This window comes from Drosophila navojoa, chromosome X (genome assembly GCF_054131105.1).
Source record: "Drosophila navojoa isolate 15081-1374.11 chromosome X, UAZ_NAV_1.0, whole genome shotgun sequence".
Lineage (NCBI taxonomy): Eukaryota > Metazoa > Arthropoda > Insecta > Diptera > Drosophilidae > Drosophila > Drosophila navojoa.
This window is the reverse complement of record NC_142895.1, coordinates 20134269-20161328: the sequence shown is the minus strand read 5'-3', so window position 1 is coordinate 20161328 and position 27060 is coordinate 20134269. Positions and strand designations below refer to the sequence as shown.

The 27060-nt window shown below is 37.9% G+C and overlaps 1 protein-coding gene across 1 annotated transcript in view; it reads right to left on the bottom strand.

The window, feature by feature from the left end:
- The window catches only part of RhoU (ras homolog family member U), a 73856-nt gene that overhangs the window by 31917 nt on the left and 14879 nt on the right, over window positions 1–27060 (bottom strand). The window contains exons 2-3 of the mRNA XM_089262953.1: window positions 26371–26421; window positions 1439–2806 (exon numbers count right to left, since the gene is read on the bottom strand). Of these exons, the coding sequence (XP_089119079.1) occupies window positions 1439–2626 (1188 nt within the window). The 5' untranslated portion in view covers window positions 2627–2806; window positions 26371–26421. The remainder of the gene's footprint in view (window positions 1–1438; window positions 2807–26370; window positions 26422–27060) is intronic.

The following is a 27060-nucleotide window of genomic DNA, read 5'->3' as shown; positions in this document are numbered from 1 at the left end:
TCAGCAATAATATCTTATAATAGTCTAACCACAATCTTCTATATATATTTTTAAGTGATTTCATTGAACAAATTTGCCTAATTGCATCTAAATTTTATTCCCATTACAAACCAAAAGTTTGGACTAAATACTAAAAAAACAAAGAGAGATCATTAGACCAGACGGGCATAACCCTTGGGGGTTAAACAAATATGCGCTTTATAATGCCGAGTTTTGTCTAGACATCTTGCGAAAACAGAGACATTCTTATGCAAACATCAACCAGCTTAGATGGAGGGCAGCGCGCTGCTGATAAGATTCTGCTAATATGATAAAGCTCGACCTGGCCAAATTTTATCAGACCTACATAAAATAAGTGAGAGTGCTGCAATCGGGCACTAACAGCTGCATAATACTCGTTCAGGGTATAAATAGAACTGAAAGCAGGAGTCTGTAGTAGTGCTATAATTTGGAGTTTTATATAGCTTACTTTATCAAAAGTTAGAATATATTTCATATTTTCAGCTCTAAATAGAGATCACAGAAAGATTAACACACGGACGGATGGACAAATATTTGAATTGACAGACACAAACTCGATATACTCCCATACTCCTTGAATAAGCCTTCAAAAGTGAAGGAACAACAAATGAAAATGATTTAAGATCAGCCTGATTAAAAGTTCTCTGGATAAACATATAGAATCAGAAAGATGACTTAATCCATATTAAATTTATAGATGCATACACTCGATAAATTAAAATTAAAGGCAATATTTCAAATTCTACAGTTGATTATTTAGGGATCTATAGCAGTATTCTTGGCTATTTGTTGACTGTCGATCATTGTTGCCCCGCTAAATCGAAAATCGGGATAAATCGATCAAATATGTTCTCGATAATTCTCGATAACTTGAATTTCTGTGTAAATCGAAAAAAACAAAACTGATTCTCTTGCCATTTCGAATTATCGGCACTCGCATGCACTGTATATGCCCTCAACCAAATTGTGAACAGCGAGAGCAGTGTGAATGCTTCACAGCAAATGTAACTTTATCCATTGTACTCTGTGATAACTAACAATTTGCAGCAATTGCCGTTAAAGAGGACATTTGCGAAATTCCGATGTTAATTAGATAGCGCGTTGTTGGCTGGCAGGAAAGTTTGTTGCTCTGGCTTTTGGCTCATTAAAAATAAAACATGAATACAATAATTGCATAGAACGCACTAATTAATTTTATCTGCAATGGCGTCGTTTTGGCCAACTTTTTGTGCAGCCCCAGCCCCAGCCCCAGCGCCAGTTCTGGCGCGCCATTTGGCCAAAACGCTAATTATCGCAAAAAGGCAGCAGAAGTTTTTTTTTTTTCTTTTTTTTTGTAATTTTTTGGGCCACGTTTTGCGCTGCTGTGAGAATGAGTGAAAGACCTGGTCTAGCTAGCTACCTAGTGATATCTACTCACCAGTGCATTGTGTTCCTTAATGGGCGTGGCATTTATCACAGGCTGATAGAGATTGTTGTTGTTGCTGCTGGTCCTGTTGCTGCTGCTGTTGCTGTTGGTGTTAGTTTTGGTGATGCTGTCGATGCTGCAACTGCTGCGGTGGCCATAATCCGTTTGCTGTTGCTCATGCGAGATGCCGAATATGAAGGGACCCGTGGTTGGGCACCCCACTGGCTGTGGCTGGGGATGGGGATTCAGATTCGTATTCGAATTCAGGCCCGACCGCTCGGTGTCGGTCAAAAAATCAACATTGCGCCGCGTACAGAAATCATCCTCGAAACGTGACGAGTGCAGCATCAGCTGGGCGTTCGCCGTGTGCTGTGCGTCCAGATAATTGCCAGAGTCGGACGGATGATAGCAGGCATTGGTCGGCGGTGAGCCATTGGCAGCCGAGCTGGAGCTACAATTCGATTTGGTTGTGGCCGTCGAGCTGCCGGTGGATGAGACGGGCTTAAAGGATTTCTCGCGCTCCCCATCGAAGCAGAAGTCACTCGACTGAGCCGTCGGCGAGGGCGGACTGCCATACGGATAGCCAATGTGCGGACTCTGCAGATGCTGATTGTACTGCTGGGAGAGGGCATCAAAGTCGTTAAAGCCGTGCAATCCCTTGGCGCTATCGCGCTTCTGTTGCTGCACATACGGCGAGACGTAGGCGTCGCTGCCATTGCAGTGGCGCTGCGGCGGCAGCGGGGGCGCCGGCAGCGGTATACCGGCCATGGGCGAGCCCGTCGCCGTCTTCTTCTTGCCAGCGGCCTTGGTCACCTGCAGCTGGGGACGCCGCTCGCCCAGCAGCGGACGCTGCGAGTTGTTGTAGGGATGATTGCGCTGCATGTAGGCCGAGCTCAGTGACATGTTGTCATCGTAGTCGTTCTCCAGCTCCACCTCCATCTGGTTGCATTCATAGGCATGCCCGTAAATGGTCATTGCCGCCGGCCGCTGGCGGTCATGTTGATGATCGCAGTATTTAATCAGCTTCACATTTCCATTGGCTGGCATTGGCAGTGACGGCGCCGGTAGCTGCATATTTTGGCCATGGCCATTTAGGGGCATGGACGCATTGGACGCATTGCTGCCGCTGCCGCTGCCGCTGTTCGCCTTGGATTTATTGCTGCTGCCGCTGCCAAAGAGTTTGGCCAATTTGACAGTCATATTTGTGTGACGTTTCGCCTCAGACCAGACTAAAACTTTTTCAATTAAAATGTTGCCCAATGCCACACACAATGATAGTTGGCCAAGCTCGAGCCACCAACACACACAGACTGCTGCTGCTGCTGCTGCTGCTCCTGCTGCTGCTGCTGCTGCAGTTTATAGTTTCAGCTGGCGTTCGTCCTGCAAAGAGACAGACAAGAAAATGCGTATATTAAAGCTAGAGTTGAAGGCATTTGGAGAGCTCAAGGCTGCACTACACTGACCAAAATTGGGTCATATTATAATATAATAATATATTTAATTTCGGCCGTATTTAAATTTTGAATTAGCTTTCATTTTATTTTTTTATTTTTTAATTAAATTTTTGATTGTTGAAATAAGAGCTAATATAATTATCTATTTTTTTTTTTTTTTATATATATAATCAAAGTTATGATTTATATAATTTTTATTAAATAATATTATATTTGACTAATATTTCAATTACTAATGAGTAGTTAATATTCAGGTAAATTATAAATATTAATAAATAAAAATAAAATAATATATAAAAATAGTTGTTAATTACACTTTAATTATAAGTTTGTATGTTTATTTATTAATATATCAATAAAATAAAATATAAAAATAAAAATAATTGTTAACTACACTTTAATTATAAGTTTGTATGTTTATTTATTACTATATTTTAAATATAGAATGCAGAATGTTTCTATATTGGTAAATTAATATAATAGTAATTAACTCAATTATTCGTATACTCAATAAAATTTTACTTTATTTTATACATACTTATATTTATGTATTATTTTATTTTGTATTGTATATTATTATATCAAAATAGAAAATCATATTATAATATATCTCTATAAATAATATAAATCTATAGACCCGCCAAATATATCTATAAATTTCTATTATAATCTGCAACATCCCAGATCTTGGCTCAATTTAATTATCAATGCCCAGTTAGCTCTAGCTAACCCAGCTGGCAATGAGCCTGGCCAATAGAGGGACGGACGGACGGACGGACGTACAGCGCCTCATCTTGAGACTCTTTGTCGCATTCACTCCGAGTGGCTGCAACTCTGGGTGCACCGCAACGGAAACTGTAATAGGATATGCATCGGCAAGAACATCAACTAGCTAGTTAGTACGTTCGTTAGTTAGTTAGTCAGCTAGTTAGTTAGTTGGTTGGCTACACTGACAGCCCGTTAAATTGCACATTGAACGGTTCGACAGTGATTTAAAAAATCGCATTTTTTTTTGCTCCCTCTCTCTCTCTCTCTTACACTCACTCTCTGTATCTACCTCTTTCTTTCTGATTATTACATTTATGCATTCCGTATTATTTACCAATGGCAGCGTAAACCGCAATTGAGCATTTGTTAAACCAAAAACAAAAACTATTCAAAAAAAATTTAGATTAATTTGTATTACAAATTAAACACGAAAAAACAAGAGAAAAAAAATATATTCGAGCAACTTAAATACATACACATATATACATATATTTTAATATTAGCTCAATGAATATATTACTGATATTTATTTTTTATTTTATTTGTATTTTTTTTTTTTTTTTTTTTAATAAATTTAATTTGTAATTCATATACAGCAAATATAATTGAGCCTTGCTCAACTATCATAGCAGCTATACGGAAAAAATGTTTAATAAAAAATTAAAGGTTGCCGCTCAACATATTTTGACAGGCAAAAACATATGGATGACAATTCGCGTAAAGCCCTGTTTTTTTTTTTTGGGCGGGATTATCGATTCAACTGATGAACATATTGGGTTCGAGGTGAGTCAATGCCATTGCTGTGCGGCAAAACATATCGAATTCTCGATGCAGAGACCAATGAGAGTACGAAATAGCTGAATTACATATATCCGCATGACATGCACTCGGCTTGGTATTTTTTAAATATTTTATCAGACGACTTTGCATCTCAGCATGGATTAAAATAAAGAATGCGTTTTAATCTCTGCCAACAGCTTTGTTTGAGCTATTTCGTAGTACTTCTATCTTCTGTGAGTCAATATTTCCATATACTCCATACTCCATCATCCACTAGTCCATCATTTTAGTATGATTTTTTAATACTTTGTATAGTATTTAAATTATTTATTCATAATTCTTCCACAAAACATGTTCTGGGGCTAGGGTATATCATAGTTGGGCATTTGATTTTTGCTTCTTCTGTAAGCCATTACCAGCAGTATATGCTATTAAAAGATTTGTGTCCATGAAATGAAACAAATACACACACACTCACACACATACACAAAATCAGCTTTATGCACCTATCGCTGTATGTTACGCTGCTGCTGCTGCTGTTGTTGCTGTTGCTGTTGTGCTCTATAAGCCGTCATTTCCCACTGATGCTGACATGGTCCAGCAACTCTTTTAGTAACTTTCGTGTGTGTGTGTGTGTGTGTGTGTATCTCGCTGGTCTGTTGATTTCATATCATTTTTAATATTGCAGCTAGGCGCCGGTCCGGCAAACGCCCTCAATGCCGGCCACGCCTCCATCCGCGAGCGAATCACTGACAAAACGAGATTTTCCCATATGTGTATGTGCATGTGTATGTGTATGTGTGAAGAGCCCGGCCAACAACAAGCGCAGCACGAACACGAGCCACGACAAAAGGCAATGCTGCACAAATATTAAAACGAGAAAATGCACAGAAACAAGGAACAACACACACACACGCATACACACACACACGCACACACATACATTAACAAGTTGAGTCGCTCAACTTTGATTTACTCTCTGCCCAGTTCTTGGCAGCGCTCTGACACAGATTTGAGCAAACGCGGCTGGAAAATCGTTTTAGAGAAAAGCTTTTCTTCGAGCTAAATCAGGATATAGAATCAGAGAGCTAACGCTACGATCCAAAACTCGGTGGCAGCGCCTTTAAATGCTGCCAGTATATGCATAAATTGCAATATAAAGAAAAGGCATTCCGTCAGCAGTTTGAAAGCGAACGAAGAAAATGCTTTGAATGAGGGGGGGGGATGCACGGAATGCAACAGTTTGTAATTTACGTCGAGAACTGAGGCAGTGGCAAGCGAGAAGTTGGCAGCGCAAAAAGAAATTAAGTGTAGAACAACGAGAGAGAACGCCAACGGGGAGTGCCTGACCAAGACATACCCAGGGCTTACTGACTTGAAGATTATTGCGTGAATAGAGAGGGAGGCGGAAGAATAGCTAGATGGCATACAGAAGTAGATCGACTAGACTCTTGATCCTGCTCAAGAATCAAGTGAGTGGAACACAACAAATGGTGCGTCAGCTGGGAATACCTGACTAAGAGATACCCAACACCCTAGCCAAAGATAGCCCATTGTGAGAGATAGAGATAGAGACAAACGGGGGTAGATCGACAAGACTGTTGATCCAGCTCAATAAATGAACCTCTAGACAGATAGAGGCTAGATCGATTGATCCAGCTCAAGAATCCGCTAAAGGCAAAACAACTCAAAGAGCGACAACTGGGAATGCTTGACTAGCAGATACCTTAACACCCTAGGCCAATCATAGTTTAAAGTGCTTTAGTATAAAGAAATAGGAAGAGACAGAGGCATACCTAAAGAACTGGATCGACTAGACTGTTGATTAGCTAAGCCTCCCTTTACTTATATCTGACTGGATATAGGGCTGTCGATGTACCCATCTGGAAACACTACAGAGAGAGAGGGAGAAAGTGAGAGATGGTGAGAGAGAGAGAGAGAGGAAGAGAGGAAGAGAGAGAGATTTACCATATTCAAAAAGTGATGTCCAAAAGTTTACTTGAACCAAATGAAGTTATTATTATTGTCAACATGCCAACAATAGTGTTTTCTCGTAGTGCTGCCATCTGGAATTTGAACAGCCCCACACCCCTTAAGCAACTTCAATGGGTATAGAGCTTCGGCGTTAAAAAATTACCACTGCCTTTGACAAAGTCACTGTGACGTCGATGTGTGCGTATGGGTGTGACTTGGCTTCAAGTGGCGGTTGGTAGAGTCGACCGTCGACCGTCGACAGCTGCCGGCTGGCCCACAATAGCAAAGTTCACAGTGTTGTCCTTGACACCAAGCTCACGTCCACTGGGCCCAGTGAGTGCGTCATGCTAATGAGAAAGCAGGCGATAAAGATATGGCAAATGCTTTGACGACACGCAGGCAGCGACTAACGAGCCAAAGCCAAACTAAATGGATTAACTATAAAGTTATATGCGGATATAGCAGCACAACAGTTATACATATATCATATATACATATATGTAGATTATGATCTTTCATAATATGTGTACATGTCATTGCAAGCGAAAGTTACTTCTCATGTAATATACGATCAGAATTTTTTGCTGCCGCTGCTGACAGCCGAGCTACAGAGCTCAGTGCGCTGCTGCTGGCGACTTCCTGTCACGTCTGCCACATAAAAAACGCTGCGGGCCTTCCATTACAGCCACTGACGACGACTGACAAACAATTTGCAACAAGCCCAACGAAACTTTCGGCAGCTGCATTCAAAAGCAACAACAACAACATAAGGCAAACTTTATCAAAAGCGACAACAAAGACCGAGAAAGTATGCCGAGCAGCCAGACGGACAGCCGAGTGGCTTACAAATGACCACAAAGAAACAGCCAACTGAATCAGCCGTAGACCTGGGGCTGCACTGGCCCGGGCTACCAGGGAAAGGGTTTGCAGGTTTGCGGGTTTGCAGGTTTGCGGGTTTGCTGCATGCATCAGCCGACGGCAACAATTTGTGAACACAAAAATATGCGCCCAACATGAGATGAAGTTATGCGCCGGACGGACAGACTGGGGGGGAGGGGGAAGGGCGACTGCAGCGTAAGACAACAAATGCAAATTATTGTTATTTATCACACACTTCAACAGCATTCGACCAGGCCCCGAAATAAGTAGCTGGAAATTCAGTTCAGCTGAGTTGTTGGAAAGTGCAGAGTTATGCAATGTGATCTTCGCTTCAAGAAAGCATAGAGATGCCGACTAGATACATATGTATGTATAAATATACATATGTATATAAGTATACATATTACGTCGGTAACGATTCGACTCGAAATGCATTTAATCTATGTAGATCTTGACTAGAAATATATAGAATCCGATTGTAAAGACTCCGCTTATAGTGTCCGTACGGTTATTCTTCGCAAATGATATGGCTATAACGTCTACCGGGTGTCATGATAGTTCCTTGAGCGTCGTTATAATCGAATCCTACTGTATATTATATTTATATACATTTTTATTTACTCATGCAACAAAGCGATATGAGTACAATCGTTGGTTTATTTATATCAATGCAAGCCCATTCGATTCTATTGAAGCTACCAATTGGGGGCGTGGCAAATCGGAAATTGTATCTGAGCGCATTAAGTGCGCGAATGAGTATTTTGCAGTCGGTAGAGGCAGGCAACGTTTTTACTATTTATAGCTACATTTACAATATTTCCTTTTATTATACTAACCCAATATCTAAGAGGTAGTCTTTCAATCTAAATAAATGCCATAATATCGATATATATTTGTATGCTTCATTCCACAGTAAATTTTATGATATGCAACACTTTTTTTTTTTTCTTTTTTTATGGATATTTATGAAAAAAAAAAAAATAAATAAATATTGCTCTTTATTTTGATAAATAATTAAATTCAATATTTTCTTTTTTTTTTTTGCTTATGTAAGCATTTTAAAGTGAGTTTAATAATTATGCAAGCTTTAAGCATTTGCACAAAGCAAACACAGATAAGTGCACTGCACAGCATATAAATATTTGTCGAATATATTTTACATAAATAATTTACGCTCATTATTAACACTTTTCAATTAATAATTAAAATGAGAGTGTTATAAGTGGTATGCAATAAATAAACAAAAATGAACTTTGGCCTTCAGGGCAAACCCGAATGCAATTAGAGGCGGTCTCTCTGTGTGTATGTGTGTGTGTGTGTGCAGCAGGTGTAAAGTTTAACAAAAACTAAAACCGGACTCACTTTAAAATCTCAGCTAAGCAACAAGCAGAGCAAGAAGAAGAGGACGAGACGGAAAAACTGAATTTGATGAAGCCTTTGTAGTGCCTGAAACCGGTTTCCAAAACGATCCTGCCAGACAACAATGCGATGCGAAACTTCCAGATTCAGCAGCAAATGCAGCCCTTGTCGCATCCCGCCAGCAGGTAGACGGCAAACGAAAATCAAATCAAAGCAAACATCTGCCCGACCCAAAGATACCCAATGCCATTTGAAATTGTAATGCTTATCCTCTGGATTGCGCTTAATATGAGCACAGGTATACGAACAAGTGCGTTTACTTATGTGAGGCAGTGTGGACTAGGAAATGCCCTAATCACAGCTGTTACTTGATATAGAGGGGATAGGAATTGCAGGAGATGATACTATAGCTGACTATCGATACTTAACTAACATATTATCGATACCTTATCATATTTTTTTCTGTATATATATAATATCCTCAGGAAAATGAATTTAATAATAGTTAAATAAATAATTAATAATAATTAAATCATTTTTGGACTATTTTAATTGAAATAAAACTTTCACGATGCATTCCAGATATATTACATATATAAATAATATATTTATATTGTTAACTTTTGCAAATATAACTCTAATATTGGCGACAAGGAATAATTACATAAATAAAAGTCAAATCATCTCCTGTTTACTATATCTTTAAGAACTTGACAACTATTCCAATTTATCAATTTAAAGCTAAACACTCGACTGTCTGCAATAATCATGAAATGCAACGTCTAGGGGGCGTGTCAGATTATAGAATTTCTAAATTCTAATGATAATTTGCAGTCGATTGGATCAGCATGTGGCTGAAATGAATGCAGTGCGAACCGGATATGTTTTAGCCGTAATGATACGGGACTCCCAATGCTGCTCACCGTTGTGCACATATGTCTGGGAGACCCATTTCATGTGAAAACCTAGTTGAACAATGCCAAACAGAGTCACAGCTGCAGGCATTAGGTATATTATGTTTCTTTATTTCGTAATTCTTTTTTTTTTTTTTTTCTTAAACCCATTTGCCGTGAAGATGCTGACCAGCTTGAGCTGTGCGGGCTTGATTAAGGAACGCATTGCTGGCAGTTACAGATTGGTAGGCACTGTTCTTTTAATTTGTATTTAATCGTTCGCCGCCCCGGGCCAACTAACTGGGCCAAGCTGCTGCTGTCAGCCAGAGCAGAGTCTCTGACAGATACAAAACAATAAAGTCACAGCCAGCTGTCGTTGCAGGCGGTTCCGTCCGCATCATCTCTCTATTGTGCCAGCAAATTGATTAGATACAAAAATAAAATCAAAGGGAAAAGAAAAAACAAAAAGCCAAAGGAGAAAAACAGAGCAGAAAACAAGTAACTGAGAATACGAAGAAGAAGAATCAGTTTCGAACACCGGGCCAGCTGTTGCCGAACACAAAGGCCAAAGCGAAACAAAACAAAACAGCGCTAAACAATAAACAACAGACAGAGAAAGAGACGGAGAGACAGCCGCAGAGAGAGAGAGAGAGACGACTAAATGTATCTCGAGCGTGTGAATTTCGTGTTAAAGTCTGTGCAGGTGAGCCAAAGGCTAAGCCAACTACATCAGTATTGACTGCTAACCCTCGCCTCGCATGTCATAATAAAAACCCAGACCGCCAGCAATGCTCAAGAAACAACAACAACAACAACAACAACAACTACGACAACTACTGCACACATCCGTATAAAGTTGCCTTAGTTGAGAAACTTTACATTTTCGTGCAGTTTGCGCGTCCGCCGGGAACATCTTCTCTACTAGGGGTGTTGAAATTTTATCGCTCACGCGCATCAACAGAATGATTTTACGACAGCCACAGCAACTATTGCTATTTCATTATCGGCACATCATTACGCGTGAGCGGACCACATATATACATATGTATATGCATGGGTATATGTGTATAGTATACCCTGTAAAAGGTATGGGCGAAGCACCTCTGAGAGCCCATCGCAGTGCACTATGAAACATCTACATCATCAAGTGCTTCAGAGTCGACTACTCGTTGGGCTCGTTGGGCAGCACAGTGAAGCCTCCCATGGGCGCACCGCGCCGTAGTAGCTCATATCTGCATGTCCGCCCGTCCACACATTCTATCATGATAACAAACGCAAAGTGTAGAACATGTATTTCAAAACCGATTGAAAACAACAAAAGGTGCTCGAGTCGGGCTTGCACGACTAGCAGATACCCTGACTGCAAAGTAGTGCTGGACTTGAACAGATGATGAATACCTATGCATATGCACTCTATGCTGTATTTAACAAGTATATATTCCCTATGTTTATGCACTATATGCTTTATGTACCCAGTATGTGTGCTAAATTAAGGCCTACATGACTAGCAAATACCCTGACTGCCTACTGGCTGTGAGCTGATTCTGAACACCTCTGTATGTGATTTATATTCTATATATACCCTGTATATATTCTTGAGCTTGCGCAGGCTTACACGACAAGCAAATACCCTGGCCGCTTTTATATGCACAATATGCTATATATACCCTTCATATATTCCTCATATATATGCACTATATGCTCTATATACCCTGTAAAGATTCGCGAGTCGGGCTGACTCTACTTGCAAATACCCTGACCGCCAAATAGTACCGGATATCTGCTTTATATACCCTGTCTATATCTCATAGTTCCATATATCAATAATTGCTTACAATATTTCTACAGCTTTTAGCATAACTCCAAGTCGTTCATAGTCATTCATTTGCTTAATGTGGTAGCTGCTGACGGCGACGCTGACGCCGACGCCAACGTCAACGTCGCGTCGTCACATTAGTAAATGTTTATTTAGTTTGCCCTTTAACTATTTGGGCAGCGCTGTTGTTCGCTTGCGGCCTTTTCTTTGGAGATGCACCTTGATTAAATTCCTGGAATGGAAAAAACGAAGAAGAAGAAGACGACAACAACAACAACAACAACAACAATGACGACGACAACGATGAAGCACAAGATCCAAGCAGACCCAACAAACGTCCAGGCCCACAAACAGACGGACAACAACAACTACCAATAAACATTGTCGGCAGTCTGTTGCCGATGCTGTTGCCTCTGTTATGGCCCGAACAACGTCGCACTGAATGAAGCTCCAAAGACCAGCATCAAAAGCCAAAAAAAAAAAAAAAAAAAAAAAAAGATGGTAAAAAAAACCTCTGCTTATTGTAGACACTGGCCATTAATGATGTAGCAGAAAATGTTTTCCAGCCTGCAGCTGCAGCACTCGATAGCAACAAGAAAATGCAATGTGCAACCTGTGCCCGGGCAACTGTTGCAGCTGCGGCGACTGCAAATGCTTTTCAGTTTAATAAAAATTCTTAAAGACTTTAACAATAAAACCCATTCGATTGGACTTAAGCTAAACAACTTATTTTGAAAATCAAATGCCTTTGTATAAGCGCCACTTATGTTGAGCATATGGCCGACATTTGTTAGGGTATTTAAAGTGCTTAAAGCCAAGCCCAGGCAAGCCAAGCCAAGCCAAGCCAAGCCATGCAAGTTAACTAGCAAAGAGAAGAGGCAGAGCTCACGATATTCACAATCTCCTTAGCTTGGTTATTTCATGCAACAGCGTCTGCAGCAGCCATGGCTGAGTAACCCAACAGCAACATTAACAACGGCAGCAACAACAGCAACAACAGCAACAACAACGTCTCTTCTTATCGCATATATTGAAAACTGCTTTAAACTAAAAGCCAAGCGCTGTAATCATATTTCACTCTGCCTGCCGCGCTTTCTTTGCTGTTGCTGCTGCTGTTTTTGTTGTTGTTGCCACGTTTTACTGTGGCCGTTGTTGCTGCTGCTGCTGCTGCTGCTGATGTTGCTCTTGCTGTTCTTATACCCGAAAAAAAAAAACCTCAGCTAACCCGCAACAGGTAATTGATGCCGTTTTGAGCTCTGCAAGAACTTTTAATCAATTTTTCAGATTCGCTTTTGCTGCTGATATTCTTTGGCAACAAAATCTTGTTGTTTTTGTGGTTGTTGCTGCTGCTGCTGCTGCTGCTGCTGCTGGTGCTGCTGCTGGTGCTGCTGCTGCAAGGTGTTGCATGTGACCGCTAACAGCCAAAAGCGGCAAGCCAAGCAACCTGCCGTCGGTTGGGCTCAGATTTATGGCACAACCACCGTGGTTAGTGGCCAGAGCTGTAACTGTCTGCCAGAATGAAATTGCACGTTGCTGAATCACAAAAATATTGTTAAAATACTTTATGCAACAACCAAAGGGGCAAGCCAAGCAGCCCAGCAGCGAAGCAGCCAAGCAACCGCGCAGTCGAGCAGTCGAGCAGCCAGCCAAGTTGCCAAGTTTGAAACTGTTTCGCTTTGTGTCGAATCACGTAATTGCATAAAGCTATTAGTGAGACCGCAGACCAAACGAAATCTAATGCAAACGTTTTCCTCCATAGCACTACCGCTCTGAGGCAACTCAAAGTGGCAGACGATATAATGACTATCGTCAAGCAAGCTGGGCTTATCGATAAGCATCTCGAGATCAGCATCTAAATTAATTTATTTAATTTATTTTTTATATATTTGTAATTAATGATTACATCAAATTTCAACAGTCAAGCAGAGTTTATAGTTAATCGATAAGTATCTCGAAATTTTTATTGTTTCATATTTATTTTATATAATTATTTACTTGACTTACTAATGATTACATAATTATCGTCAAACAAATGGAGCTTATCTCAAGATCAACATAATAATATTACTACAAATATTATTATTTGCGCTCGTTTTACTATCTCAAGATCAACATATTAATGTTGATATAAATATTACAATTTTTATTCTTTTTTTATTTTTAAAATATAGTATTCATTAAGATTTTATCTAAGTAAAATTGTGATGTCATAAAATATGTTAAAGTTACTTAATTAAGATAATAGACAATAACTATACGCAGTTCTTTTTATGTCTGAAAACAATCAGTTTTGTTATAACCATATTTAAAAAGTCATTTAAAATTTTGTTTACAAATTTTTTATTTTTAAAAAGTTGAAATGACCAAAATTTTTCGTTGAAAATATTTTTAAAATGTGTTTTCATATATGCATATATATGTTTTCGTTCAGCTTTTATATATAAAAATAAAAATAGTGATACTCATATAAATATTTTTAATATAGAGACAATATAAATTATTGATATATGTACATGTTTTTCTTTTTACATAATTTTACTTCATTTACATGTTAAGAAATTCATTAGAAGAATTTGCATATAGCCTGCCACTAGAGTTGAGTTATATGATATATCACATATATCGATTCCGATACTTTGAATATATTTAGTAAATTCCACAAGCTCCAATTCAAGATCAATTGAACATTACACAACCATCACTCCAATAAATAATGCCTACTTTGAGCTCAAGTCTTCTGTGAAATACGATCAGTTACCTAAAGTTCGATATTCGATTGCGATTCGACGTCAGTTCAATGAAGGCCACATTCACTGCTGAGTGCCCCAATTCAGTTGGCCATTCAATTCCAGGGTATATAGCGTAATTTCCACTTTGTGGTAAGCTACTCTGGCGGAATTATTATTTTAAAGTATAAAGCCGCGGCTTAGAGCTCGTTACCTTCGCCAAGCCATTCGTACATAATTATAGAAATTACAGAAAATTGTGTGAAGGGCAGCACGAAAAGCCATAAGGTACTAAGAACTTTGGCAAGCGAGAGCTTTGCCAGCGCTATGGGTTAGACTGAAAGATATGCTGTACAGAGGCGGGAAACTCAATACATAAAGAGAGAACGAAAGAGGGAGAGAGAGGTGGGAGATGGAAGATGGGAGATGAAAGATGGTAGATGGTATTTGGAATAAAAGGAAATATTGCTTTGCTTGAGCATATTTATTTTTAATGAACTGTACGCAGGCAAGAAATATAATATAGAAACAGAGAGATAAAGAGAGGTAGAGAGAGAGAGAGAGGGAGAGATGGAATGCAGCGAGATTGTATTTAGAATAAGAGGGAATAGAGTATGGCCTTATTATAATTATAGTTGTTGGCGATTGACGGTAAATCTCTGTCTTCTGTCTTATAGATCAATGGGATATATGTGTATGCAGAATGAGAGGGAAGATAATATGACTGGATCGTATTTTCTTTTCTTTATATGACTCGATGGCAGACTTAGGTAAGTCTCTCTCTCTCTTCTCTCTTCTACAGTCAATATACCTGCTTGAGCGTTTATGATTTCAAGAGGTAATCTCAAGCATTATATTAGCATTAGAGCAGACTTTAATACAAGCATACCAACTCTTGGCCAACATATAATCAAGTTGGGTTCCCACTCCAGCGGCTCTTATGTAATGCATTTGGTTGCTTTAAATCACATTTAATTTGCCATCGCAATGGACAGCAGTAGCTGTTGTAAGTGTCTAATCGTTGTTGTTGTTGTTGTTGTTGTTGTTGTTGTTGTTGTTGTTGTTGTTGTTGTTGTCTGACAGCGTGAGCAATTAAGTGCATGCAAAGTTCATTGAGAAGAGCAGCAGCTGTTTGGCCTTTGTTATTGTTGTTGCTGTTGCTGTTGTTGTTGTTGTTGTTGTAGCTGACTGATGGCATTTTCATTGCTCATTTTCTGCTGAGCTCTGAGAAATGCATACTTTCTTATAGACACACTCCAGTGCGGCCCATAGCATAGCATAAATATTTTATGCATGCATACATGCATGCATTTATGCATGTATGTATGCATGTACATATGTGGGTTAGAGTTAGCTGGACCACAGATCGATGGGGTTGGCTGGGGGTAGGTACATAAGTGCTGCTGCAACTGGCCAGCAACACACATGTGCATTTAATTGCCAGTTATGGCAGCCATTTGACTTTTTTCCTTTTGCCAATTTTCCCTGCAGTTATTGTTACTGCCATTGTGTTGCTTGTTGCTGTTATAAATTTTGTGCTCGACGTTATAAATTGTTTCTACTGTAAGCATTTAAAAGGCCTATGCAGCAAAGTTTGCCAAAGCGCCAGACCGGCAGACCGGCAGCGTGGCAGTCATTGAGGCAAGCAGACAGCAACAGCAGCAGCAGCAGCAACAGCAGCAGCAACAGCAACATAAGCTATAACAATGCTATAAAAATTGTTGTTGCTTCTTTAGCTGGCGTTCGTTATACCCAATGCAGCCTGTAACTATTTTTTTTCTTTTTTTTTAAATATTTATGTATACAAAAATTTTCATTTAATTAAAAACTTTACTTAACTTTTATTTACTTTCGAATTGTGCTCTTCATATAAATATTTTCCTATACATATTTATATTTTGCATATAGCAGCAACTCCCTTATTTAAAGGGTATCCCATAGTCGATGTATGCGCTTTCACATCGTTAGCTTTTCATAGGTCGTTAACATTTTCTCAGTGCTTATCCAAAAGGCAATATGCAAAGCACCGTTAAGTGTATTTTAATTACGGCAAGTGAACAGCAACAGCAACAGCAGCAACAACAACAACAACAACAACTACAGCAACGACAACAACAACACTGTGGGAAAGCAGCCATAAAATAAAAGGGAAAAAAAAAAAGAAAAAAAACATTGTTTTTGATAAATTCGTGTAAAATACAACGCTCAGCTAAAAAGCTAACATAATAAAGCAAATAGCAATTAAAGAATTATAATTATACAAACAGTTAATATTAAAGGCTTGCCAAGTGCAAATAAATCAAGAGCTGAAGCCAGCTGAGAGTGCTCTCCACGCAATTCTACTCTGGCCACGCCTTGCGACCTTGCGACCTGCCTGTTGCCCCTGTCACATCAATGCGAATAGGTAAATTAATTAAGCAAAGATTCTACAATTGCACAACTAGCCTAAGAACTGTAATTAAAAGTGCTCTTGTTTGCTGTCGCAAGAGACCACGGAATAATCAAGTTGTCGCGCCACTTTCATATGCGCACAAATACCAATTAAACACGTTGAAAAGAACACACACAACAACAACAACAACGAACTATCTACATGTGTTTAAAATCGTTTCAGTTCAGTTCTTGTTCGTATTGAGTCATAGTCTGCAATTAAAACTGGGTCACACGACAGACACAGAGAGAGAGAGAGAGAGAGAGAGAGAGAGAGAGGAGAGAGAGGAGAGAGAGAGGAGAGAGGAGAGAGAGAGATGAGAGAGAGAGAGAGAGAGAGAGAGAGAGAGAGAGAGAGGGAGAGACTGAGAGAGGTTGAGACCACTCAGCTCAAGTGAGAAAAAGATTGCTGCTCTGGCAGCCTCAGCCTCTGACCTTATAAGAGAGAAGATCTTGAGATCAGCAAATACCTGAACCTAGACTCGATTCGGAGCAGTTCCAGTTCACGTTTCTAACTCATTGATATCAATTTACTGCAGTTGTAATTGCCGATTCAGAATATATAACAATTATATATATATATATATATATCGATATAAGCACAGTATTATATGTATGTTCCCAGCAGACTATTATTATTATTATGTTAAATAATATTATTATATTGAATAAGTCAAATATGATATTTGTTAACATAGTAGTACGGTTAACAAAATGATGTCAACCAATTTACTTGAACCAAATAAAAAAATTATTATTACTGCCAGCATCAAACAAATAATAAATAAATTTTAAAAAATAAGATAAAAATAAAACAAATAAAAATAAAATAAATAAAAATAAATTAAATATAAAAATAAATTAAATAAAAATAAATTAAATATAAAAAAATATATATTTGATACAATTTAAAAAAATATATAATATAAAAAATAATAATATAAAATAAAAATATATCAATTGTTTTTATTTAAAAACAAAATAAATCAAAATAAAATTAAAAATAAATAAATAAATTAAATATAAAAATAAATTAAATAAAAATAAATTAAATATAAAAATAAATAAAATGAAAATGAATCAAATATAAAAATAAATACAATAAAAATAAATTAAATATAAAAATAATAAAATAATGTATATTAATAAAAAACATCACCCCTTTCAATATAGACCACCTTGTACATATTATATACAAAGTTAAGCTAATGTTAAATATATTATTTTTCCATTCAAGTAACCATTTCTATTGTTATCTAACAGGCGAACATTGCACAAACCCAAGTACTCATTACATTTTTAATTTCCACTTCGAAATATATTAACTTATATTGTATTTATCTATTTTGCAGCTCCAACTGCATATCATAAAAAACTTACTAAATAAATAAATAAATAATTTATTATACCAAATAAAATCGCAGAAATCTCAGGACAAACAAAAACTTGTTTATAATTGAAAGTGAATACAATAAATTAACTGCTTTATCACTACATATTATTGCTCAACATTTTAGGGCTCCCTTGCACTATTATTTTCAAGAACACATCTGGCTTGAGTTCCCGTCTCTCTCGCTCTTTCTCTCTCTCTCTCTCTCTCTCTCTCTCTCATAAGAACTATCACACGACCCCGACAAGAATGAAGAAACAAATGTTTTATATGAGTGTTACTTTACCCGACTCTTTTATCTCTGGGATAATTTATGTTTTTAGATATTAGAAGAGTTTCTCTCTGTCCATTGTATTCGCTGCCGCCTATAAACGACAAAGAATTTCGAGTTGAGCTTTGTTTGTGTTTGCTTAATTACGACAGAGCGTTGAGAGCATCTCTTAGCTAGCGCCAGCCCGCATCATGGAATGTTTTCTGAGCTTTGTGTTATCAGTTGAGGATTTGACTCTTGTTTATACTCTGTTTAAATAACAAAACAAGATACAATCTCAGGTACAACTATAGCCGCAATTGCAACAGCAAAACGTATTTCAACTGGATTGCCTAATTCTGGCCTGGCCTTGCCTTCATTTGGGCATAAAACAAAGCTCGGGCAATTAAATTAATGAGATTATAACTTTTTATAAATTGAAAAAAAAAAAGTGTCTGGAATGTTTTTTCTGTTTTTAGCAAACATTAGCAAAAAAATAGTATGAATAAGCTTTTAATTTCAATAAAACGCCTGAGTGCACATAGCCGACAAGCTAACTCTAAAAACAAGTAGGAGTGCTCTAGTCGGGATTGCTCGACTAGGAGATACCCTGAGCGTTTAAATATTACAAAATATTTTGTCTTCATTGCATGAACCTACATAATAAATCGAATATCTAGCCTTAACAGTATTCAAAATACGCTTAAAAGGCAAAGTCACATTATCGATTATTATCGATCAAAAAGAAATGAGATGAATTATCGATAAACATACTCGTACTGTGTATGACACGGCTAGATCAACTTAGCTAGACATCCCAATATTTTATATGGGCGTCTATCAGGACTCCTTCTGCCTATTACATCCATTTCCACAGGCATTCCATTTTCAATGGATTGAGGGTATAAGCAGCCTCCCACTACCTTAAGCATTGCAGCTTCTTTCGAAACTTCTTTTCACGACATTACAAACAGATTCATTAGCAAATCCAACACAATTAATTTCAGTGTTGGCATTTGCTTTCAACGACTTTGCTTTGATTTCGAATTTGATTTTTGGGGCCGTAAAGCTGGCTGCTTTGACTAACAAACAATTACAAAGCAAACAGCGCACAAGTTGTGCATAATTCATCCTCAATTCCCAAATACAAATCGAGTTATCTGTCCTTCATACCTTGTCGAAAATCTACCTTTTTTCCAACAGCGCTCCGGCCCTTTTTTTTCGTTTTTCGTATTTCTTTTTTTTTTTTTTTTTTTTTTTTGATTAATGAACTTGTTTGTTTAAAGGCTTTGTAGCTGGCTTTAAGGTCGGTCGGCGGCATGGTCAAGTCTGCCCTGGACGGGTAAATAGCTTTCAATTGAGCTTACAGCACATACATATATACATATATTTATATATAGAAACCCATAGCCATCGGTTTCAATCAGCGGTACCCAATGGTACCCATGGCCATATCTCGTTACACCAAGGTTATTGCGATCAAAGGGCGAAATTACAACGAATCTTCATTGCTTGCATAAATCAAGTTCGCCAATCAGCCGCACTCGGAGAGTCCAAGTCAAATTGGATATCGAGACTCATATGAAATTGAACTTAATTTTCTCCCGCTCGCATCGTCGTTCGTATCGCTCTATCCCTCACATATTCCGGCTTGTCGAACTGTTGTATGCTCGCAACCTCTCAACAGCAAGCAAACAAACGAAAAATTGCCCATAAAAGGAGCCAAGCGGGGGCAACAGCTACCAGCCCGAAGGTTGTCCAGTTGTCCACTTGAAATTGTTGCCGTTGTTGGCAACAACAACACGACTCCTGCTCCTGCTGCTCCTGCTGCTACTGCTGCTTGTTGCATGTGCATTTCCAATTCGAATGGTTTTTTCCATAATCATTTTGGACTTGTTTGTCGCACAGGTGAAAAACCCAAAAAACACGCAAAAGCACACACACACACACACACAGAGCAATTGTATATGAAAATGAAACAATAAGAAAAACTGTTGCATAACTGTTGCCAATTGTATAAGGGATTGAATATTTTGCAGTCTTTACTGTCACAGCGTAATTGCATTTCGTTTTTCATTTCACATTTCTGAAGTTGACAAACAATTGTGCTTAACTTTACCGTTATACATGATGTTCGCCATATTTTGACAAGTCGCAATGTCGGCATTCCTCTCCGAATGAGTTTTACTGCACACAATATTATTGATATTAAATTTTATACGAATTTTTCAGTTAGTTTGGTTTCTTGCTTAAACAATTTTGGTATTATTTTTATTCGTAATTCTAATTAGGTATATTTTAAGTAAAGTTTTTGATTATTATTTATAATTAAGTATAATATAATCTTTCTTATTTAAGTACAATTTAAGCTTTTGCGGTTAGATATATAGATATATCCCACATATTTTATATATATAGTCGGGTCTTGATAATTCGAACCCCGCTGAATCGAAAATCGCGATAAACCGAAAGAAAATAAATCCTGTCCCCTGGAAAGAAATTTCTTTTCAATAATTCTCTATATTTTGAATTCCTAAGTAAAGCGAAAAAAAAACGGATTCCCTCGCCATTTCGAATTATCGGGACTTTACTGTATTCCAAATGTCAACTGTTTGCCTTGAAATACCATGCATATTCATTTTTCGATTTGCCACGCCTCTATACCGTCTCTATATCACTTCCCAGTTCACTTATGGCAACTTCCAGAAATTCTGTTTATTTTCAACTCGAAATAATGTATATACATATAATCTAAGTCTATGTAATCTTTGCACGTATGCTTCCCCATCTACCCAAGCACGCAATCAATTTACCGATTGATAAGAAATAAAAGGCTAAAACTTTCAATTCACCTGCATTTGCCACACGCCATCGATTCGCAATCGAAGTTCGAACTTTCTTGTGCAAGTTGTTGCTTTCTTTCTTGTTTTTTTTTCCCTGTTTTATCATTTTTGATGACGCATTAATTGCCATCGTTAGAGATAGCATTCGAATAGCTCGGCTTTTACAGCGCCCATCGCTTTTCATATTTTGAACAACACTCATGGGCAAATCTTGCGCCACTCAACTGCAGTTTGACTTTTGAGTACACCCACTCTCGCCGCGGCGCCTCTACCGGCTCTGCCGACTCTGCCGCCTCCTGCTCAGCTCAGGCTCGTCGGCACCTGCCACTTGATATGTCTGCAGTTTGCGCACATCTTGGAATTTATTTACTTTTCAGCTGCATGGCACACTCCATGTGTCATTTTTATCGCACCGTTGCCTTTCCGAGTGTGCCAGCATTAAATTGCCAACTGCAACCACTGCACCCCCTCGCTCACCATCGACGTCATTTTCGCTATTGACGACGACGCCGCGTCGCTGCTTTTATATGAGTCAGAACTACATTGCCAAGTGATTCGAGTTGATTGTGTGGACTCATTACTACAGAGTCTATAGCTATTACATGATGGGCACACATGTGCATCCATGTGTATGTATGTATGTATGTGTGTGCGTGTGTGTGAGTATTTGGTATACTTATTTTAGTATTTATGACCCACAATAGCCACAAAGTCATCGCACAGCCATCAGCAATCATATAATCAATTGCAGCAAATCATTTACGAATTTCTTGTAAAAGAATCAATGGGAAATAATATCTATTTTTTTTAATATTTCTCTTGCTATATCTGAAAGGAAAAACTGGGCTTGTATTTATATAAAAGAGCATGTATTTATATAAAGGAGGAGCCCTGGCATAGCCCATAAAGTCTATACACATATATTCCTTAACAGATGGTTGAGCTGAGTCGATCTAGACATGGCCGCGAGCTCGTCGATCCATCTCTCTCTCTATGCTTGAATGCGTCGATCTCAGCCCCTATAAAAGCTAGAGCCTTGAAATTTGTTTTGGTGCCTCTTTTTAAATCAAACCGTATTCAACAACAACATTTTTTCCCGAAACGCAGTCCAAGAGCCGTCCAAGCACATCCCAAGCGCAGTCACTGCACCAATTACGCAGTTAGCAGGGCGCGTGCTGATGCGTGGGTATGTATGTGTATGAGTATGTGTGTATTTGTGTGTGTGTTTGCGAGCATCTCGTTTCTATGTATGCATAGAAGAAGCGTAGAGTAATTGGAATATCAAGTCTTTCAAGGGTTCAGAGGATCTCTTAGTCGAGCAGTCTCGTCTCTAGCATTCTTGGTTGTTAAACTTCTTCTATATATTATGAATTAACTTTCATTTAACTTCAAATTAATGTTTATTTATTAATATTATTATTATTATTTCAGCTAAGTATAATGTGATTAAAATTCAAATGTTATTTCACGCCCATTTGCAGCCCGTCACATTAGCCGCAACAATTTGATTTCTTGCGCCATTTTTTTGAATATGAAAAAAGATTTCCATAGTTTTTATATAACTAGCTGTTAGTTAGGCTAGCTAGCAGAGCTAAGCCTAACCTACTTAGAGATGTTGTTTATTGTTGTTGTTGTTGCATTTAAAAACCACAAAAAGAAAACTTTAAAATATGCAAATGCGTTTCCCAGCACAGATTCGAGTTGGGAAATACAAAATAAAAAAAAAAATAAAACGAAAAAAAAAATGGAAATTAAGAAACTCATAAAAACTGAAGAAGAGTTTGGACCCAGTTGCCAACACGTTTCTGACATAAATTTCAGGAAATTTCTTAACGTTTATGAATTAAACATACATCAAAGATGCTGCTAATTATCCAATTATATATAACACTCTCTCAGCAGAGTCCGTGTCTTTCGTTTGTTTGGGGAAATTGTGTGAAAAGCTTTAAAAATTCAAAATTAAATTTTCAAATCCATTTCTACGTTTTGCATTTCATTCAGATGCAATGCAATGCAGAACTTGTTGCGAGCAAAGCCGGTTAAAAACTATTTGCAACAATATTTAAGCACTGATAGCTCTCGGCCTCGCACTGCCAGCACACCTGTGCAGCACACCTTCGCAGCCAAAGCGGCGCTATGTGAAAAAGCATAAATAGTTTTTGTTTCTCTCTCTCTCTCTGTCTGTTGCGCTCTTTCTCTAGCCTTCCTCTTTCAAATGTAACTGCTCTCTTCTTTGTTGTAGCAACATGTTGGCCGCTTGTTGCTGTTGCTGTTGCTGTTGTAATTTTTCGCATAAATTTACATTAATTTATGCAATTGCATTGCTTTTGTTGTTGTTGTTGTTGCTGCTGCTGCTGCTGCTGCTGCACTGCGGTTGCTGCCTGATAGCCTTTTTTTATCGCATTTTTATTGTCATTTGTGTTTTTATTGAACACTTTGTGACATTTTACGATTTTCAAAGTGAAAGGTACATATTTGTTAAATTCGCCATGGAAAAGAAATGAAGTTCCCCTTTAAAAAGAGAAGCAAACATCCCAAAGAAAAACCTGAAACTCTCAGCGAGTCTGCTTGACTGCCAGATACCACGTAAAAACACTGTTCATTAATTTTTAATTCCCATTCTCTGTGAACTAACTTTCACTAATATTTAACAGCAGAATATTTTTAAACAAGTCGAAGCGCATAAGAAAATGTTATACAATTCTATAATCTATTGTAAGGTCAATCAGCTCCCATAGGCAATACGAACTGGATTCACTCGACATTGTTTATTGTAGGAAAAAAAAATATATAAAATAATAATAATAATAATAATAATAATAATAATAATAATAATAATAATAATAATAATAATAATAATAATAATAATAATAAAAGTAATAATAATAATAATAATATTTCAAAATGTTCTTCAAATAATAAAAAAAAAATATATATATATATATATATATATATATATATATATATATATATATATATATATATATATATATATAGAGTTTCAGAATGAAGATGAATTTATATATATATATATATATATATATATATATATAAAAATTCATCTTCTTCATTCTGAAACTCTCATCGAGTCTGCTTGACTGCCAAATACCACGCACTTGCAACAACTGAAAATTTACACCTTAAGCCCCAAGCACCGACTCATCATCATATACCAATCCACATTTACTCCAACAACTGCTTCACATATGTATATGTAAATACTTTTAAAATACTTCACCTTAGAGCCACTCTAAAGTAAAGTCAATCAACTCCAAAGACTTGCCCATAGGCAACACGTACGAACTTGGCTCGCTCGTTCCCCTGACTTTGGCCAATGCATTTGTTTAGGCCAGTTTAGCTGATTTTGGTTATATTTATGCGGCCATTTTGAACTGGTTTCTCGATTTGGCTTTACATTGGACGCTATAGCCAGCTCGTTGCGAATGGGAGGGAAAAACGTCTCGCGGCATTTTCATGCTTGGCCAAAAATAAAAAACTATAAAAATTAATGAAAACAAACTCAACTCAACTAAAACTGAACTCAACTGAAAGCATTTTCAGCGCATCAACTGTCAGTCAGCGAAGGGCAGCAACTATTTGCAATTTACTTCCGTCAGTGTGTAAAAACATAAATAGATATGCATGTACATATGTATGTATATATGTCCTTTGAGAAAATCTAGGCAAGTAGAGAAGGCGCTACCCTAAAGCCTTACCAGGGCTGTATGTCTACGGGCACTCGAAGCTTTTGTTTTCAAGCATTTAAGCCATAAAATATTCAAAGTTGTTTGCGCTTTTTATAGCTTCAAGACGAGCAGCTCACTTAAAAATTAAGAATTTATGAAACAATTTGCATGGCTCGGGCAATATTCCGACACAGTTTATCGTCACCTGTTAGCGTTTGATTTATTTCCCATTAAATGCTTTAAAGCCTTCAGTGCTTTCACAAGTCTTTAACAAGACTTTTTTGGTAATTCCTAATAAAAATTGCAATTTTTCAATCAATATAAACATATAATTAAATAGCCAACTATAATTTCATGGGCTCCAAGCAAGTTTCTCAACGACTCCGCTTCACTTCACGCTTCACACTTTGCCCTCTCATCTCGCATCTTCAAAGCGAATATTGCACATATTTTAAAATTCAATTATATATATAGATATGTATGTATGCATATGTATATCACTGGGCGTTTGTCAACACAATTAAATGCGTACAGCCACAGCTGGAGTCCGAATCTAACTTGCAAAAGGTAAACGCAAAATTACGCGAAAAGAAAAGAAAACACAAAAAATTGGCGCTATGCCAACGAAATGAAAAGAAGTAAGAGTGCCCTAGTCGAGTTTGCTCGACTGGCAGATACCCTAAGCTAAGCAAAAAGTCTCTAGTACTTAAAGTACATTTTGTTTCAAATTTGCGGCGAAGGGGGCGTGGTATCCGAAACCTACAAATTGCAACATCTTTATAGTTCTTAAGTGGACCTACACAATAAACCCTATATTTCCAGCTTTGCCAATATTCAACTTAACTTAAAATCGAATTTAAAGTATCGATTATTATCGATCATAGGAAAATGATACATGTTATCGATAAATTATAAACTCTTATTGGGTCTCGTATAGCTATATATACAAATGTATGTGGAACGTTTACAAATTCTAGGTTTAGCGGCTTACGAGATCTATGCGTTCAGACGAGCGAAGAGGTGAACGGGCGGATATGCAGACGGACGTGATTGGTTCAACTCAGCTCAATATCCTAATCAAGAATATATTTACAGTCGAGTTTCGATAATTTCTGAAGAAACTATCCCATTAAAAAGATATCGTTCACGATAAATCTCGATAATTAGATAGTAATTAGCTTTGTGTCAATCGATAAATTAATGACCACATTTCGAATTATCGCAACTTGTCTGTACATTATGTGATCTGCCACGCCTCCTGGCAGTTACATACATTTTCCCAAAAACATTATACCCTGATTCCCCGTTTTCAATAGATTCAGGGTATAAAAAGAGCACGAAGACAAGACATTTTTAAAATAGATGCGCTACACAGGAGGAGACGGTGCGAGGAGGCGACACGAAAGGTGGTACAGCTACAGCTACAGCTACAGCTGCGGCTGCTGCTGCTGCTCCTGTTGCATTCAATTTGCATCTAAAATGTCATGAAGCAAATAAATATTTTTGTTCATAAAGCCAAACGGAAATTGATTTTTAGCACAAATTGCGATTTCAATTTGCAATTTGATTCCTTTGAGCGAGAGCTCGATAAAGTTCTACAAATGGCGCTTCTTATGATGGCCATAAACAAAATAAATGAACTACTTGGAAGTGCATGCATATACAATATGTATAACTAAATATATATATCGCTTACCTCACTCTACAGTTGCGTTAGCTGCCTTTGTGGGCGTGTCCAACATAATAACTGCAAAGAAATGATTAAAGACGAAGCATAAATAAAGTGTATATTTGATGGAGAGTACAAGAGCTTCTTGAATTTCTATAAGCTTAGCGAATTGAATATAGTCTACAGTTGACGCTGCCATCTGGTAATTAGTATTCTCTGTTATTTGAGCGTCGAGGAAATGCTTTCAGCGCGCAGTACTCAACCTTGGCTCATCAATCAATAAAGAATGAATGAAAAAAATAAAAAATAAAAATGGATAAGTTATTTTTAGTCCAGACCGCAATTAACTCGGCGGCAACCTTTGCACCTGGGGGCTGCACCCCCCGACACGACGCCCCTGGCGCATGGAATGCAAATAACGCGGCGCTGGCGGGCACTCGAACCGCAACATAATGTTGCAAGTGTTGAATGTGTGTGCACTAAGACGGATAGATCCGGCGTGCATTTGTGCTGCCAAAAAAGGAACTAACCATAAAAATCTGCACATAAATTTAACCGAGCGGAGGCAGCCAATAGCCAGAGCAGCTAGAGCAGCTAGAGCAGCCAGAGCAGCTAGCAGCTGGCAGCTGCGACGATGCCAAACATACGCAAATGCAGTGCTCAAATTTATGGCCAAGCATTTCCAGGCAAGCGGCGAGCACAGACGGCGCTTGCCGA